Genomic DNA, 18,095 nt, shown 5'->3' on the forward strand with positions numbered 1-18,095 from the left:
TCTGTTTGTTTTCTTCTTTTTGCAGTCGTGGAGGTGACTGAAGGCAACACGACCACAGTAAGTCGCTGCACCCCCTTTTTCCTTAGTAGCTGCCTTGGGTGTCGCTTTCTCCTGCCTTCAGCCTCCAGTCGTGTGTGTCCTCCGTCCGCCCTTTACCTCCGTTCCACCCCCAAGTTAAGAAAAAAAAACCGGCGACTTTTCTGCCTCAACCTAAGAAGGGCTTGGAACTGTTGGAGCAAGTCCAGAGGAGGCCACGAAGTTGATAAGAGGACTGGAGCATCTCCCCTGTGAAGACAGGCTGAGTGGTGGCCAGTTTGGAGAAGAGAAGACTGAGGGAAGACCTCATAGCAATCTACAACTTCCTCATGAGGGTCAGTGGAGGGGCAGCTCTGATCTCTGCTCCCTGGTGACCAGTGACAGGACCTGAGGGAAAGGCATGGGTTCAAATTAGGGGAAATTTAGGCTGGGTATTAGGAAAAAGTCTTTTCCTATGAGCGTGGTGAGACATTGGCACAGGTTGCCCAGAGAGGTAGTGGCTGCCCTGACCCTGGCAATATTCACAACCAGGCTGGATGAAGCCTTGAGCAACCTGGTCTGGTGGGGAGGTGTCCCTGCCCATGGCAGGGAGAGTTGGGCCTAGATAATCTGTAGAGTCATTCCAACCCCTGTATTAGGAAAAAGTCTTTTCCTATGAGCGTGGTGAGACATTGGCACAGGTTGCCCAGAGAGGTAGTGGCTGCCCTGACCCTGGCAATATTCACAACCAGGCTGGATGAAGCCTTGAGCAACCTGGTCTGGTGGGGAGGTGTCCCTGCCCATGGCAGGGAGAGTTGGGCCTAGATAATCTGTAGAGTCATTCCAACCCCTAAAACTGTTCTATAGAAGACATCTTAGAGTGTGAAGGCAAAACCGTGGTAGGAATGTCTTGTAAGTTTAGGTAAGCAATTGAGGATTTGGCTGCTGAAGGGCAGGATTGTCACCCTGTTGCCGATTACAGATGCCTCCAGTCAGAACCATCCATGAGCACCAAACCCCTCCGTCACTACACCCCCAGTAAAGTTGGATGCCCTGACCAAAAGCATTCAGAACCTTAAACACCAGACACAAGAACTTCATATGGGTTTGTTTCTTACACTGGTATCACTTGGCATCATCTTGAGTACGGACAGGCACAAAGGAGGTTGGCCAAGTGGCTTTCTCACTTAATCCTGGGCTGGTGGCCTAATGTGGCATCACAGGATAACTGTACCAGCTATGTGCCACACAGATCACTTGCCTTTGGTTTGTGTTGCGTTTTCTTAGTCACTGTGTGTGTGCCATAGTGACTGCAGGTGATACAAAGCTTGCATATTACAATAAATGCACTTTGTAAAGAAAAATTTTCAGTGAATGAAGTATTGCCAAAGGAAGACCTTAAAAGCTAAAGCAAAACAACTCCTGAAAATAAAACAGAAGTTCTGAAGTAACTGATGAAGGAGAACACCTTCTCAACAATGGTCTAAGACAGGAAGGAAGGGATCAAAGCAGTAGAATTAGAAGTTTATCTAATTAACGCCATCTGATCTGTTGCAATTTATCAAGAGAATTGTTGTGTTTTAGAAGAAGCACCGGAATTACTGGAGGGGAAAGGAGATTTTATTATTCTGCTCACATTACATATGCCAGTAGAAATCTCTGCCTTGGCTGAAGACAGGTAGCACAGGTATTTTGAAATATATAAATACAATGAGAGTAGAGCAGGAATTATTTGGGAATAGCTAGAAGACAGTGCACCTAAATGCTAATCTACGTATGATAAGAAGGGGATAGACTTTTTTTGCCTACTAATGAAACAGACAAAACCTGTTTGTTCATGCCTTTGAAATCTGAGTATTTTTGTCAGAAATACATCCTGTCCAAAGTTTTGTTGTATTAGTGGACATTGTTGTGTTTGAAACCTGCATGGAGCAGGTTACTTACTCTATTAGATGTTGTATATCTAAAATATATCGCAGTTAACAAGATCTCTTAAGGTTGTCAACAAAAGTAAGTTTAAGGTGTGACAGTAGGTGTGATGGAAAGTACCTTTTCTTTGTCTTCAAGTGCCAGACCAACTAATCTTTGCCTAGAAACCTAAAGAGAAGAGCTTACAAGCATGCCCTGAAGTTGTTTTAACCAAAATAAGGTGGGAGCGTGCACACCAACCAAATACTCAGTGAATTTCTGTATTTTGGTCAGTTTCAAGGGGGATGTATATCATAGACTCAGAATTTTAGGGGTTGGAATGGGTCTTACAGATCATGTAGTCCCAACCCCTTGCCATGGGCATGGACACCTTCCCAGCAGACCAGGTTGCTCAAGGCTTCATCCAACCTGGCTTTGAACACCAGCAGGGCTGGGGCATCCACTACCTCCCTGGGCAACCTGTGCCAGTGTCTCACCACCCTCACAGGAAAAAACCTTTTCCTAATACCTCGCCTAGATTTCCTCTCCTTCAATCTGAATCTGTTACCCCTTGGCCTGAGACTGCACCTCCTAACAAAGAGTGTATTATAATCTCAAAGTCCCAAAACATTAACTGAGGCTTAAGGTGAAAACGGTATGCATTACATTAGCAGAGCCCTTTATAGAAAAAAATCTTCCTGGAGATTTGGATATTTTTACTGTATAATATCCTGGCATCAGTCTAAGATCTGTCTGTGTCCTTAGATGAGGAAAATCTTGTACAAATGGTGTAAATTGACAAACCAAAGGTTTGATAGGCTTCTCAGTGTATCCACTAGTCATTCCATTTATCCTGCCAATTCTGCATCAGCTTTTTCCAAATCCATCTTTCTGTGTGTCCTTGTTTTTATCAGTATTGAAGTGTTTGAAATGAGGCAGATAATGAATCCCCAAGAAATCCAGATTTCATCAGCATGCTGAGAACATAGAGCCCCTATACTCCCTCTGAGTAGCAGCTGAGTGGATTGACAGTCCTCAGCAACTGGGGAGTAATTGCCAAAACCTATACTAATGAAATTTATCTTAAGAAAAATTGATATTGACATAGCATTCTGAATTGTTATTCATTTCCAAGATGGAATTACAATCAAAGTACTGTCTGAAGCAAGACTGGCAAGAATCAAGACCAGATATATCAGCTTCCCAGAAAATACTGATGAATAGAAAATTAAATACTGGCCTACACTTTATATATTCATAGTTACATTTTGGTTTTTGGAAGATTTGCTGTTCCACTTGTGTGAGGGGAATCTTACCGAAAAATTGACAATACTGTCTCTTTGAGGTACCAAGATGCTTGAACTGCAAATCATAGAATCATAGAATCAACCAGGTTGGAAGAGACCTCAAAGATCATCGAGTCCAACCCTACCATCGTTACTAGACCATGGCACTAAGTGCCACATCCAGTCTCATCTTGAAAACCTCCAGGGATGGTGAATCTACCACCTCCCCAGGCAGCCCATTCCAATCCCTGACTACTCTCTCTGTAAAAAATCTCTTCCTAATACCCAACCTAAACCTCCCCTGGCAGAGCTTGAGTCTGTGCTCTCTTGTCCTACTGCTGGTTGCCTGGGAGAAGAGACGAAACCCCACCTGACTACAGCCTCCTTTCAGGAAGTTGTAGAGGGCAATAAAGTCTCCCCTGAGCTTCCTCTTCTCCAGGCTAAACAACCCCAGCTCCCTCAGCCTCTCCTCATAGCACTTGTGCTTGAGACCCTTCAACAGCCTCATTACTCTTCTGAAATAATCTCATAAAAGAACTGTTCAGAGAATTAAACTGAATAAAATATTGGTGTATTAAAAAAAGAAGACCACAAATCCCTCAGACATCTAACAATCCTTTCTTAAATTTAACTTTTGCTCAGAATTTTCCTGTTGATGATTCATAATCTAGCAAGCCCCTGCATGTTTTAGTCTACAGCATGTATCTACTATTCTGTGACATTCCCATATTCCCAGAAAAAAAATTCATTTTTAGCTTTTGGCTAAAGGGCCAGTACAACTTCAAGGCATGATGGTTCAAATAAACAGAATTCAGGCCAATATGAGAACTTCACACTGACTGTCACCTAGTTCACATTTAGTAAAACATACACAAGAATTTGCCAATGGGTTGTCTATGCCCTTTGGATTTGTTCTTCCCCCTACAGTCTGTGTATTTCCAAAGTGCTTGGTATATCTGTGTAAAAATAATTTGAATAATGCAGATACTGTTCCCCTGACATCTCTGCAGTAGTGGTCGATGTACTGTGGACTGGATGAAAAGTATTTCTCAGGTCACAGGTGCAGGTAGATGTCCAAGCTATGCCTGATCACTATATCCTTTGAATTGTTTCCTAGATTGAAGGGAGAATTATAGAGGATGCTGAAGCACCAACTCCTCCAAACCCCTCTGGCCAGTGTCCCATCTGTCGCTGGAACCTGAAGCATAAATATGATTATGTGGTAAGTTTAATGAAGGAGAGTTCCTCCATCCTCAGAGCCACATAAATGATGCTCTCAGATCTGTGTAGGGACAACCTGCCCCTCTTGTCTTTTGCTGGGTGTAGTAAAGATACTTAACTCCATCTCTGTTTCTCTTGGGTGTAACAAGAACTTCACACATAGTAATTGTTTGCCTTGCCTGATGGTGTTCCTGGGAAAAAAAAGGATGAGCTTGTATCAAATAGGAGATTTGGAATTACATACATGGCCATCTGATGTGAGAAGGCCATGTATCTCTTCTGTGTCCAGCTGCCTTTCAGCATTGCACTCCCAGGGAAATCAAACTGGAATGTAGCATTTAGTCAATACATGCAGGCCTGTTCTAACTCCAGAGAGGCCAGAAGTCTTCACTAGATCAATTATATGCCTTCAAGCACTACAATTTCTCATTGGGTCATTGTCCACTAAGTTAATAACTGTTTCATGTAACTTCTAAAACTCTTGATGAGTATGAAGGAGAGCATACATTTTTACATCCCTTGCAACAGAAGGTTTTATTCAAGCTTTTTGCAGGAAATGCTCAGGAGAAGTATATTAACTAATGAGAGGATAACTAACACTAATCTTGAAGATGGGAGGGAGATCCTGTAGTGCTTTAAAACAAAAGCACAGCAGTCAAGAACACTTTAGAATAAGAAACCTGAGATAGAGGATACAGAATGTAACTTTACAAGGGGTCATTCAAACACAGAGTTTACAAGGGGACTAGGTGTCCCCCTTGCAAGCTAAACACCCAGCACTGGAATTAGAAAAGAAGAAAACCAGACAGGAACATGCTGTTACTAAGATAAGGCAACAGAAAACTCAGAGTAAGTTAATGTCAATAGGATTAGAGTGAGAGAGATACAAATACATTGGAGAAAAAGAAATCTCTGTGAGAAAGAAAGTCTGCTAATGAGAGGAGAAGGGGACTGAAAGCCACATTGGCTGCAGAATGACTAAGCTGCTTGCATGTAGTCCTAGTGCACACACACAAGAAGTTTTAATATCTGTGTGGCTATGGCAATCTTGCAAACATAAAACAACAGGGAAAAACTGGTACAGATACAACATAAGCATTGAATTAGGTACAGACTAGCAGGCCTGGATTGCATGTTGCCCCAAGATTTTAAGGGCATTAGCTCACAACTATATTACTTCAGTTGTAGGAATTTTTTTAAGCATAAAAAAAATCCTAAGGAATCACCAAATGGTTTGAAAATAGCAAGTGAAATACTGAATAGTTGAGACAGGAAGGAGAATGATGCTGAGGATTGGCAGTTAGTATATAAAATGTTGCAAATTCCAAGCAAAATTGTCCCAGCTAGGAGTAAAACCAAATAATCTGTTGAATAGGACTAATTGCGACTCATGAATTATGAAGAACCCATGAGTGCAGTAATAGTGCCAGACAAAATGCTTGCAATTACTCCAGACAGGTGAAACAACAGATATGAGATGTAAGTGAAATATGTTGCAGAAATTGAGGCTGTTTAGGATCTGAGTGATGTCAGTGATTCTGATTCAGGCTGGGTACAATATTAAACAGTGAAATAAACCAGGGACAGGTAGTACTTAGTGTTCCTTAGTGAAACCTGGAAATACAACGAATTTGCAGATTATGGTAAATTAGGTGAAATGACAAATAATAAGTATGGAAATACTACAAAAACAGATCATGTTTGTTTTGTGTTGCTCATGTTTGAATGCAGTGCTTTCTTGCAACTCTTTTCTTCTTCATGATTGCTGAATGGTGTTGTAATCAAACCCAACCAATCACTTGCAATGCAAAATGCTCTCTGAAGGTTAATACAGTTTTCTGTGACTTTTAAATGCAAGAAGTCAACAGCGTCATTGAACTAGGTAATTCTAGAGATTTACAGAAAGCATTCTATGAGTCACACATTAACAACTCCAGAGAAACTATAAACTGATGTTCAGGGATTGAAATGAGCTATGGGAGTGGATTAAATCTTGGAAATTAATGTATAGACTCATTTTCAACTGCTCCCTGTGGTAGAAGACTCTATTGCACATAGAGATAATAGTGCCATCAAGAACCAAAGAAGCTGTTTTAGCCAGCATGATCCTGTAGAGCCTGAGTTCCAAGATTAGAAGTTGGTCCCAACTTCTGAGTTTTACATGTGTTTGTAAAGTGATCTGAGGTTAGGAGTTTTCTTCCACACCTCACTTTGATTCTTAGATCCTGATTTCTACTGTTCAGTAAGGAGGCAAGAGAAAACCAAATGCGAGGAGAAGTCCTGCAGCCAGAGTCTTGGGGATCATTGCTAAGATAATTTCTAAGCAATTGTGGTCCTGAGAAACAATCTAGGAATGTGTCCATATCAGCTGTCACACAGTTTTTGAATGCTTATGCATCTGGCATATACACTGCATATATCCAGTACTCCTTCTGTAGAGCAGAGGAGAACCTGGACAAAAAGCTAAAGAGAGCAGTGTGAACTGGTGTTTCAGAACTGTAGAAGTTTCTTACCTCATATTTAGAAGCATCCCTCTGTGGGACTGATGAGAAGTAGGAGAAATTTCAGTTCTGACATTGACCACCTCTTCTGCTTGTCTAAGTCCCTTATGTGTTTGAATGCTTTGTACCAGTCACAGATTTTCAGGATTTTAAATGTTAAGGTGAGTAAAAATCTCACTTTTCTGCACTAAAGCACACTCTGCTATTTTAGTCTTTGCTGCAGCAGTGATGAGCAGCAGAATCTTGAAATGCTTAAGTACTAAAGTGCAGGCTATGGGCAATTAAACAGTGGCACAATTTACTCACTGGTGGTTAATTGTCCTAAATGTCTGTAAATTGAGAATGGCTATTTTTGTTGAAGATATAGCCTAGTTCATACAGCATAACCTATAAACTGTGCTTGGTAAGGGAACAGAATAGATGGATCACAGTGGTTCCTTTGAGATTGATAAGCCGAGATCAGTCTGTTGCACAGAAGGGAAAGTGTGAGGTTTTTTGCTTGGGACGCTTGTAATTGGGCTGAATGAGGCACTATGAAAAGGGAAGTGTTGAATTAGCCCCTGAGGGAGCTGAGTAATGTGACCTCACAGGACTTTCCTTTTGTCATGTGCAACTAGCACAGTCTAAAGGAGTGGCATAATGAGTTACTCTGGCTGTCAGAGAACTGGGGGACCAGTGTCTCCAAAGTTATTAATCAACTGAACAGGCATTGTGAGCACTAGCAGGTCATGATTCCAACCTGCCTCAGCTGTGGTGTGGAGGGCTGCAGTTGTCTTTGCCAGTCTCTGCCGTGGCTTAGGCTAACAGAGCCTAAGGTATGAATTCCCACAGTTTGTGATCTGTGTGTATCTGTCCAGTGAAACTGACGTCTCAGTTGATTTTTCTTCATATCCATTGGAGATAAAAAATATTTTTGTCATTGTAAGGATGCAATGGATTGAAACCTGCAATGCTGTTAAGAAGTGCCTGGAGAATGGTGTGCAACTCCCAAGAGCAAGGGAGAAAGTTAAAACTAGACTCTTGTGTAACTGGAAATAATGACTGGCAGACATGTCCAATACAGCTCAGTAGTAATTTGGCTGCACAGACAGAACTGTTGTTGCAGTAAATGGAGATTTTAATGAATTGCATGTAAGCAGTCAAGGATGCTGCTTTTCAAAGTCTCTGCAGGCATTAAAGTGCAGAGATGCCTCTGCATTTTGGTTGCCATCTCTTCATAAGAATGTGTGGTGTATACTGTTTCATATAGCAAGTTTGTCCAGTCCTTTTAGAAGCGAAGACTGAACTTGTTTTTCCTTTTCCCCTTTTTATCCACTTCAAACATCATTAGTTTGAGTAGGCAGTAAATATGTCATCTTGCTTTGGCAACAGTTAGGAGGAAATCAAACTACAACCTCTGCCTATTAGCCCTAGATTAATTTAATCCAAGTTGTTTTCATCAAATGCTGCAGATTACAGGGGTGGGAATCTGGGCCCAGCCTCATGGGAGCTGTCCAGTGATTAAAGCAAATCCGTGGTTACAGGCTTGGCTGTCCACTAGCACAAAATGTGAATTTCATGGAACATGACGGCACCATGAGAACTTGCCAGACATATTTTTTCTTTGACTGCTCCACATACTTTTTCACTTCCCTTCACAGCTGCCCCATAAAGTTGGCTGTACCTGTCTGCTTTCTCCCAGTGGTAAGATACATCTGTGTGAGGAGAGAGGCACCTGGCCTGTTAACTGTGGGGGATCTTCCGAAATGGACACACCTTTGGTCAAGTGTGCAGCATTTTAAGCCAAATGGTGTGAGTGCAATTTGGAGCTGCAGCAGCTGAGACATAGATGATTTCAGTTAAGAAATGACTGCCACACAAGGGTGTTGGTCAGTTGGTGACACTGTTGGTCTGAGATGATAACAGAGAACAGATTTTCTTGGGGTTTTTTTCCCAAGAGGAGAAAAAGAAAGATTATCTCCCTTTGCTTCCCACCTCTCCCCTCTCCATGGAAATACTTGATAACAAGCTTGTGACTCCATGAGGTGTGGTAATATGAGAAATCACTTGGACCACACACACACCCTTCACAAGAGCCTGTGGCCTACTTAGACTTTCATGGCTGCAAGGACTGGAGCAGCCTCAAACTTGCCATCAGCTTGTTTTTGCCTCTTCTCCATAGAGTAACGCAGCAGGCTAGTAGCAAAGTCTAGCAAGTTTTTCTCTTTCTAGGCACTTGGAGCTGAACAGTCCTTTTTCACTTAGGGAAGTGGTATGTTTGTGCTAAATGGCAAATTGAGCTGTTGGTGATTTGAAGAACCAGATGGCTAAAGAAGAGGAAAAAAAAGGGATGTAGTCTTGCTCTGGTTTCCTGAATCCAATTCAGTGTATTTCAGGAGTGGTCAAAAGTCAGTGCCTTTGCACTGTTTGGCTGGCCTCCATCCAGTTTCTACCAATGCAGCTGGCACAGTCTGGTCTCCTGGTTACTGTTCTCCTTGGCAGGGGCATGTGTTAGCCAGACTGAGGACACTCTGCTTCTGTTTTAACCATAGACAGCCTCCCAGGAGCTTGATGCTAGTTGCTCAGCTGTGCTTTTCCTGTTCTTTGGATACAGCATCACTCTCTATGGTGCCCAATAAGTCATTTCATGTCAGTGAGAAGTTGTCTACCTATCCTGCCTGTTTTCAAAAGAGCCGGATCTGAAAATCAGTCATTCATTGTAAAATATAAAAAAACCCACATTCACTGTAGATAAGTGGAATTAGAAAGGAAGCCAGATGAGGCAAAAGGGAAACTGTGTGTCATGATGGTATTAGTGAGGGTGGTATTGAATGCTGGGAGGGAGAAGGACAGAAACAAACCACAAAAACTAAAATAAATAAAACTCTTCTAAATTTTGTCTATAACACTTGTAAATGCAACACTTTGTCCCAGTGGCTGGAAAAAGAGAAACATTGCATCCATGTTTTAAAAGGCTAGAAAGGAGGACCCTGGGAACTATAGACCTGGCAACCTTATCTCTGTGCCTGGGAAGATCATGGATCAGATCCTCCTGGAAGCTATGATAAGGCACATGAAGGACAGGGAGGTGATTTGAGACAGCCAGCATGGCTATACAAAGGACAAGTCCTGCCTGACTAACCAAGTGGCCTTCTATGGTGGAATGACTACGTCAGTGGACATGGGAAGGGCTACAGATGTCATTTATCTGGACTTTTGTTAACTCTTTGACATGGTCCCCCACAACTTCCTGCTCTCTAAATTCGATGGATGGACCTTTAGATGGATAAGGAGTTGGTTGGACAGTTGCATCCAGAGGGTAGTGGTCAATCACTGAGTCCGATGGACATTAGTGACAACTGATGTCCTTCAGGGGTCTGTATTGGGACTAGTGCTATTTAATACCTTCATTAATGACAAAGACAAAGGCATCAAGTGCACCCTCAGCAAGTTTGCAGATGACACACTTGAAGGGTGGGATGCCATCCAGAGGGACCTGGACAAGCTCGAGAAGTGGGCCCATGGGAATATCATGAAGTTTAGTAAGACCAAGTGCAAGATGCTGCATCTAAGCTAGGGCAACCTCCAGTATCAATACAGGCTGGGGGATGAACAGGTGGAGAGCAGCCCGGCCGAGAAAGACTTGAAGGTGCTGGTGAATGAGAGGCTGGACATGAACTGACAAAGTGTCCTTGCAGCCCAGAAAGCCAGTTGGATCCTGGACTGGATCAAAAGCAGCATTGCCAGCAACTTGAGGGAGGTGATTCTGCTCCTCTACACCAGTCTCGTGAGACCCCACCTGGAATGCTGCATCCAGCTCTGGGGTCCCTTCACAGGAAGGATATAGACCTGTTGGAGTGAGTCCAGAAGAGGAACATCAAGATGATTAGAGAGGTGGAGCACCCTTCCACCAAGGAAAGGCTAAGAAAATTGGGATTGTTCAGCCTGGAGAAAAGAAGGCTTTGGGATGACCGAATTGCAGCCTTCCAGCACCTGAAGGTAGCCTACGAGAAAGAGGGACGTGACCATTTACAAGAGTGTGTAATGACAGGACAAGGAGGAATGGCTTTAAACTGACAGAAGGTAAATTTAGATTAGATACTAGGAGGAAGTTGTTTGCTGTGAGGGTGGTGAGGCATTGGAACAGGTTGCCCAGAGAAGTAGTGGATGCCCCATCCCTGAAAGCATTCAGGGCTAGACTGGATGGAGCTCTTAGCAACCTGGTCTAGTGAAAGGTTTCCCTGCCCATGGCAGGGGGGTTGGAACTGGATGATCTTTAAGGTAATTTATAACCCATACCATTCTATGCTAGGATTTGTCAGAACTGGTCATTACCAGAAGGCCATCCTAAATTCCAGCAGGCCCCTTCACAGCTGAGCTGGTCTTGTGCAGTGGAGGTGGATGAATAATTCCTAGATAGCTAGATTTCTGAACACTCATTTTATATTCACTCCTGATTGTTTGCTTTTGCAAGGGCAGTAAATGAAGCTAGGAATGCTCCAGGGAGCTCTTTGTAAAAGAGCAAAGATGGGGGGTGGGAGCAGGTCTGCAAATCTGTGAACAGGCAGTCAGGGTCACCCAATGTGAAAAGCAACAAGTATTCTTTGTTCTTGCCTCCTGCCCTGGCCGAGGGGTGTAAAGTTCTGACATGCCTTGTTTGAATTGTTGTTCTGTCCAGGCACTCACTGGCAGGTCCCCTCAGCCTGCAGGCAATCTCTGCATGGTTCAGTTACCTCAACTATGAACGTATTTACCACAGGGATGGAGAAGTAAACTCCCAACCAGCAACAAGTCTGTCAACAGAAGGGGAAAAAACAAGCACAGAGTCTCCAGAGGACCTTTGTGCCAATTTGTGCTGATGTCAGGATGTCAAGGGAACCTGCCTATATTGGTCTGAGGGGTACATTTGTGCCGGTGCTGTGTGTGAAAATGGAGAGGATGTATCTGAGTACTGGCCTGTTGTACTGTGTACAGCACTCGTGCAACAGCTGTTGCTGCTGTGTTTAAAAAATTGTCATTCCAGCCCTGTGATGCTATCTGATCCTAGAGGTCCCTTTAATTTTGTTTTTATTAGGAGTGCTTTACATTTCTAGAGCTCTTAATTGGAAAGGTCAACAGCAGTGTAGGCTAAATGGTTCTTGAATCATGAACAAATCCTCGGCATGATTTGAGTGCTCCTTCATCCAGCATGGCTGACACAGCCCCACCTAATGCACACACAGTTGTAGGACTGAAGACAGCAGTTTATCCTATTAGGCCTTTCTCATCAGCACATGTTCTTTTCTTACAAAAAGCTTCCTCATGCAAGATCTTGGATCATTTCCCTGCTCTCCACCCCTTCAGAGAGACATGAGGGAAGTTCCACCATGGGAAACTGGATAAAAGTTTGAGTAGATAGCAGAGAACAGTCCTGCTCTGAGGGAGCAAGGAGGGGGCCAGAGGTGACCTAACATATCTGTGACCTTTCGAATAGCAGCTGTGATGGCATTTCAAGTTGTGTAAACACCAACCATCTGTAGGTCTTGTGTAACCATGCCTGAGTACCTAGGACACATTATCTTAGCAAGAATCTTGGAGCAAGTAGTGAAACGGTGAAGGAGCAGGGATTGCAGCTGACATCATGTGTTTACAGTAGTGAAGTCAGGGGAAGACTCAAACCATCTGAGTGACCTTACTGAGCTAAGCTGGCAGGCAGTGACACCAAGCAAAAGCCATGCTGTCAAGCTGCAGACAAAATGCATAGGAAGGAATCGTTGGTTTTTTTTGTATTGTTTTGAGCTCTGTACACAGTGCAAAGATCAGCGCAACATCTAGAGTCACAGTGTGGCACTGATGGTTTTGCCCTTCTCTTCCTCCCTCAGGACGTCTTGCTGCTGAGTCAGTTTATCCGTTCTGATGGAGGGATGCTGCCACGAAGGGTCACAGGCCTCTGTTTGGAGGAGCACAAGAAGATTGCTGTCTGTGTGCAGATGGCTCACCGTGCAGGTACGTACCCTCTGCCTGAGACAACCACTTACTGTGGGGTACCTATAGAACTCCTCAAGGTGAGTCTCCTGCCCAATTGGTATGGCTCAGTGAGGTGTCATTATCCAGTCATGCAGCAAGCTCACTATGGTCCAAGTGTTGGGACAGGATGTCAGACCAGAGACTATTTGTTCTGCTTGCTTGGCTTCTGCCTTGGCAACAGACATTTATCCTTGTGGATGAGACTACTGTTGAAGAAAGGTCTGGGAAGTGGCTCAGTTTTTAGTACCTAATGATTAAATACCTGCTTCTGAAACTACATGATTTAGCATAACCTTGACCTACCCCATTAGTAACATGTACCTCTCTGCCATCTGCCATGTGACAATTCTTTTTTTACTTTACCCCAGGAATGGGACCCAGGTTGACACATTCGGAGTATTGTGCTGATTTTTATGCCTAGTACTTCATTTGTATCTGAGTTAAATGGACTGAGAATTTTAATAGTCAGATTTTCCATCCTGGAGACACGGAATCTGATTAGACACCAGTGCTGTGTGTCCCTGCAAAAGTCTCTGTGGTGAGCCCAAGTGACAGTGTCTTTGGTGGGTATTAACTGGGATGCAGATTCAGTAGTGACTAAAAATAAAATACTCCTTCTGCTGTATTTGAACTTTTTCTGTACTATCCCAGTAGTGACCTGGGTAGCCTGGCTTACAAGGTATAATGTGACTTCTGAATGCTGTAGAAGCAAGGAGGCACTGCAAGATATTCTCACACCTTTCTTTTTCTATTTCAGGTTTGTTGCCAAACCACAGGCCTCCACTTCCTGAAGGGCATGTTTCTAAGAAACCCAAGCTCAACAGGTGAATAGTCTTGTCTTTCTACATTTCTCTTTTTCAGGAATAGTTTGGAAGAGGAAAAGCTGTTCCTTATAACCGGGTAAAACATGCCTCGGGCAACAGGGTTCATAAAGAATACTCGTAGTATTTCTGAGAAGTGAGATCTGTCATGATACTCTATTGTCAGTCTTATAAGGATAAGCCACATCTCATACAATCCATTTAGCCACACAGGATTAAAACTGCTACACGTTAGAGTCTGCCTGCCCTTTCTCAGCTGTGCTCACCTCCTCATCACTAACAATCAGTAAGGCAGTCACAGGAGGATGCCACAGAGGTGGAGTCACAGCACCAGAGTGTAGCTGAGGTTGGAAGAGGTCTCTGGAGATTGTCTAGCCCAAGTTCCCTGTTCAAGCAGGGTCACCTAGAGCAACTTACTCAGGACTGTGTCCAGTCAGGTTTTCAGTATATCCAAGGTTGGATCAGTTTGTCTGAGCAGCTTGTTCCAGAGAACCATCCTCACAGTGAGACAGTGTATGTTCAGACATAATTTGTTGTTTGAATTTGTGCCCATTGCCTCCTGTCCTGTCACTGGGCACTAGTGACTAGAAGAGCCAGCCACTGTCTCCCTTCAGGTACTTTATAGCCCCCGACGGCAGGAGGGTGCTCAGGACAGGTACCAGCAGTGAGTGGGAGGCTGAGCAGCCAGCAGGGCCTTTCACAAGCTTGTTAGCCTATGCCCATCCTCATTTCCCCCAGGCTGCAATTCACCCACTGCCTGCCCATCCTATCCAACAGGGTCTCTTTCCCCCTCCCCAGCCCGAATGGCCCCTGGCCTTTGGTGGGCTAAGGAAAAGGCTACAGCCGCCTCCTGCTCTGTGCTGGGCACTTGGAGGTGCTAATCCCCTGTTTATAACCTCACACTCTGTTTCCATGGGGATGTCAGAGCCGTGCATGAACCTCGCATTAGCCAGCCCTGGGGTTACCAGAGGCCATGGGGCTGTTGCTGGGAGAGCTTAGACTGCAGGGCTGAGGACGGCTGGAGACTCCTGCATTTCAGGTTTGATTCTGCCATGGAAATTTGAGCCAGGCTCCTGGAAATGTCCCTTGGATGCTGGCAGACTGAATAATGAGTGTCAGTGAGGATCAGATTAGAGGGCTACCTTTGATGCAGCCCTGTAGCCATCAGATACTTCAACTGTGATTACTTCTTTCCTGTGTTTTACAAGACTTGGGGATTCTTTCGTTGCTGTGTCTATCTGGTAGCTGTGGGTGGAGCACATTATCTTGTTATCATTCACATTACAACCCTGCATAGCAAGTTGAGACTGGAAATGGTAAATGCAGTAGCTTGCAGAAATCACACCAGGATTCCAGATCTGATGCCCAGACTTTTATCGGTTGTTCCATAGACTTTTGGTGAGAACAAAGAATGAATACCTCTGGATACATTTTACATGCAAGTAGGTGTGCTATACCTCTAAAATGAAGGGATTTAAACTGCAGATCAGTACCCAAACCCTCCCTATTGCATTGCTAGTCCCACCCTACACCACCCGTGTTTTTCTCTTCCTGCTAAGGGAATGTAGCAAGCCAGGTGGAAGCAGAGTTTAGAAGAAGAGAGCAGAGCTGTTGCTGAGGTTATGGAGCAGCATTGAAATAGTCAGGCTTTGGGGTATGCTTAGAGACAAGAGAGTAGGATCAAGAAATCACATTGAAAGTTTTGGTGATGGGGCTAGAAATGAGGCTAGAAATGCAAGGTAGAGTGCAGGAGCACTTTGGGAGTGCTGTCCTGATCCTTCATGACCCTGATGACTGTCTTCTCAGCCTGCTAGAAGGAAGAAGCTCTGTGTGTTGGAGCCCTGTGATATCTTGGCCGTTGCCATTCTGTACGAGTTTTGACTGTGTATCCCCACCTGTACTTCCCTCATTACTCTCTGCAGCAGTAGCTGGCACCACATAAGGCAGGAGTTACAAATTGCTTCCTTCCTCTAGCCTGAAGGGTGCCCGCATGCTGAATGACTCAAATCATTCAGCCATTACTTATTTTGGGAATGAAGCCAAAGCTCTTATCAAAAGTTTTCCACATAAATGACTTGTCCAAGCTTACCTTGTCTTTGCCTCTGTACTTGTTTCTGAAGCTTCCTGTAAGTCTGTAGTAACTTGGGAAACACTTAACCTGTGGTACTGCCAAATGCAAGTGAGCTGGCAGGGGAGGACAAGGGTGGAATTGGGCTGGAACTTTGGAGTGAACAAGCTGCCTCGTTCAGTGCCATGAGAACATGTCTAGGTCATACTCTAAACCTGTCTGGTGTAATATCAAGGTTGTTCACCTAACTTAGCTCCTTCTATCACTGCATTTGTCTGCTGGGTTTTTAAGTGCCAGTTCAAGAAGGGATCAGCAGGATCCACAGAGAGCCTGTTATAGCAGGCAGTACATTACACAATTAAGTGGTGTATTTTCCAAATCCTTGAACTTCAGCTCTTTTTGAGATCACAGAGTATTGGCTGCTCTAGCCATTTTACCCCTCTGCTTAGGTGAGAGGTAGCAGTGCCTTTTTACACTGCTGCTGTAGCCTTGGGAATGCCAGCGGGGAGAAACTGAGGTACCTCAAAATATGCTTAAGCCCCTTGTTAAAGCTTTTCCAAGACAGGAACACAGATAATGTACATTCCTTCACATCAGTTTAACCAGCCCTTGTGCACTCCATCTCTTCCTGCAGGGATGGCTTTTTTATGCTCTGCCTGTGGGTCTGCTCTGTATGTGGTGTTGAAATACGCTTTTCCACACCCCACCCCCTCCAAAATAACCCTCACCAGCTGCACTCTAGGAGCGGATGGAAGTGCCCATGCTTTAACCTGATCTCTGAAGGGAACAGAGATCCTGGCACAGCAGCCTGCCCATTGCTGTGCACTGATGCTTAGAAATTAGGTAAAAAAGGCATCACTGCCTTGGCTCTGCAGGTGTCTGGCCCTACTTGGGCAAAAGAAAGTGGTCATGTAGCACCAAGCCACTGAACAAAGATAAACTTGCATCAGGGCTGCATACTGAGATGGACAGTTCTCACAGGTGGTTAGTAACATCCAGTATATTGAGAATGTAGACTATTCTGAGACACTTGGCCTCCATTCTTGCTGTCTCTCCTTCTTGCTCATCTGCACTTATTCTCTTGCCATCAGAGGGAACCATCCCTTGGGAACAGTGAAAGCTCCAGACTAGGTCTGCATTGACAGGGGGAAACTTCATTGCTTTTCCATGTCCATTCCATTCTTCCATTCCACATGGAAGAAAGCTTTACATACAGAAAACACAGTTTCTGCTATACTGCTCTAAAATAGGAAGGTGCGAGTTGAAAAGAATAGGCAGAATTATGTCAAGGCATATTCTGTCTCAAGACTGTGACAATAAGCTTTGCCCTGTTGCAGGACAGCATTTCTCTCAGAGTCTCACCTGTACTTTTTATGTGCTCACCCCTTCTGCCCTGAAATTCTTGTCGTTGCCCCTCATAAGTAATCTATCATCTGTCTCTACTCTGAATTGAGAAATCTTTCACTTTTGTAAAGGAGGGACTTCTGACAAGTCTACTCCAGATGTTACTCCACGTACTTCTGTGAGAATTTATACCATCTGGGGACTGGATCAGAGCCCAGGACCTCTACTGTAGTACAGACCTGGGCATTTACTTACTGCATGTAGACTCAGAGCAGCAACCCCTGCCTGGCTGAAGTCTGGCAGATTACTTCATTCGGATGAGCAATTCCTTACATTTCTCTCCAGTCTTGCAAAGTTCTGGTTGGTGCTCCCTTTGGCCGGGCTTCTTCCAAGGCTGTGCCAGTACTTTTGAGAGCAGCTTCATTTGTTGCTGAAAGAGGGACAAACCTGCCTGATGAAAAACTGATGTGTCCCTGAGCCAGTGTACAGGCCAGCTGCACAGGAGGAACCCTATGGCTCCTGGAAAAAGATGCTAAGGAAGTACATAAAGAAGGACTGAGGAGCTGCTTTAATGTATACATTTGAAACCACCAGAAAAGCTGCTCCTCAGCTCTTTCTTGGTTGTACTTGTGGCAGTCTTGGCCAGAATGTTTGGCCCATGTCACAGTCACCCTGATTAAAGTGAGCCTGCTTCAAATCCAAAGTGTCTGGCATGCACTGGCTAGCACCTAGCTGGGATTAAAAGGTAACATGCCATCATATGGAACTATCAGCAAACTGTCTTGTTTTTACAAGGGTCAGGGGTGCTGACCTGCCATTGATTTAGTGTTGTGAAGCATGGATTTATCATACAGAACCCCCCTGCCTGCTCTACCTCTCCAGAAGATGCTCATCTGGTGCTTATTCAATGGTGTTTTCCATAAAGCAGAATTACTGCTCTGTCTTC

At 44.2% G+C, this 18,095-nt stretch overlaps 1 protein-coding gene across 1 annotated transcript; it reads left to right on the forward strand.

Annotated features, from left to right (window-relative positions):
* Window positions 1-18: 18 nt before the first annotated feature.
* MRPS18A (mitochondrial ribosomal protein S18A) lies at window positions 19-13,744 on the forward strand (the record flags this gene model as incomplete). The annotated part of the gene is made up of 4 exons (XM_009082366.1): window positions 19-57; window positions 4,327-4,431; window positions 12,772-12,895; window positions 13,674-13,744. Coding segments are annotated over 4 exons (339 nt in total), but the record flags the coding sequence as incomplete, so codon positions are not given.
* Between the last annotated feature and the right edge of the window lie 4,351 nt (window positions 13,745-18,095).

This window comes from Acanthisitta chloris, unplaced genomic scaffold (assembly GCF_000695815.1).
Source record: "Acanthisitta chloris isolate BGI_N310 unplaced genomic scaffold, ASM69581v1 scaffold4249, whole genome shotgun sequence".
In the NCBI taxonomy this organism is placed as follows: domain Eukaryota; kingdom Metazoa; phylum Chordata; class Aves; order Passeriformes; family Acanthisittidae; genus Acanthisitta; species Acanthisitta chloris.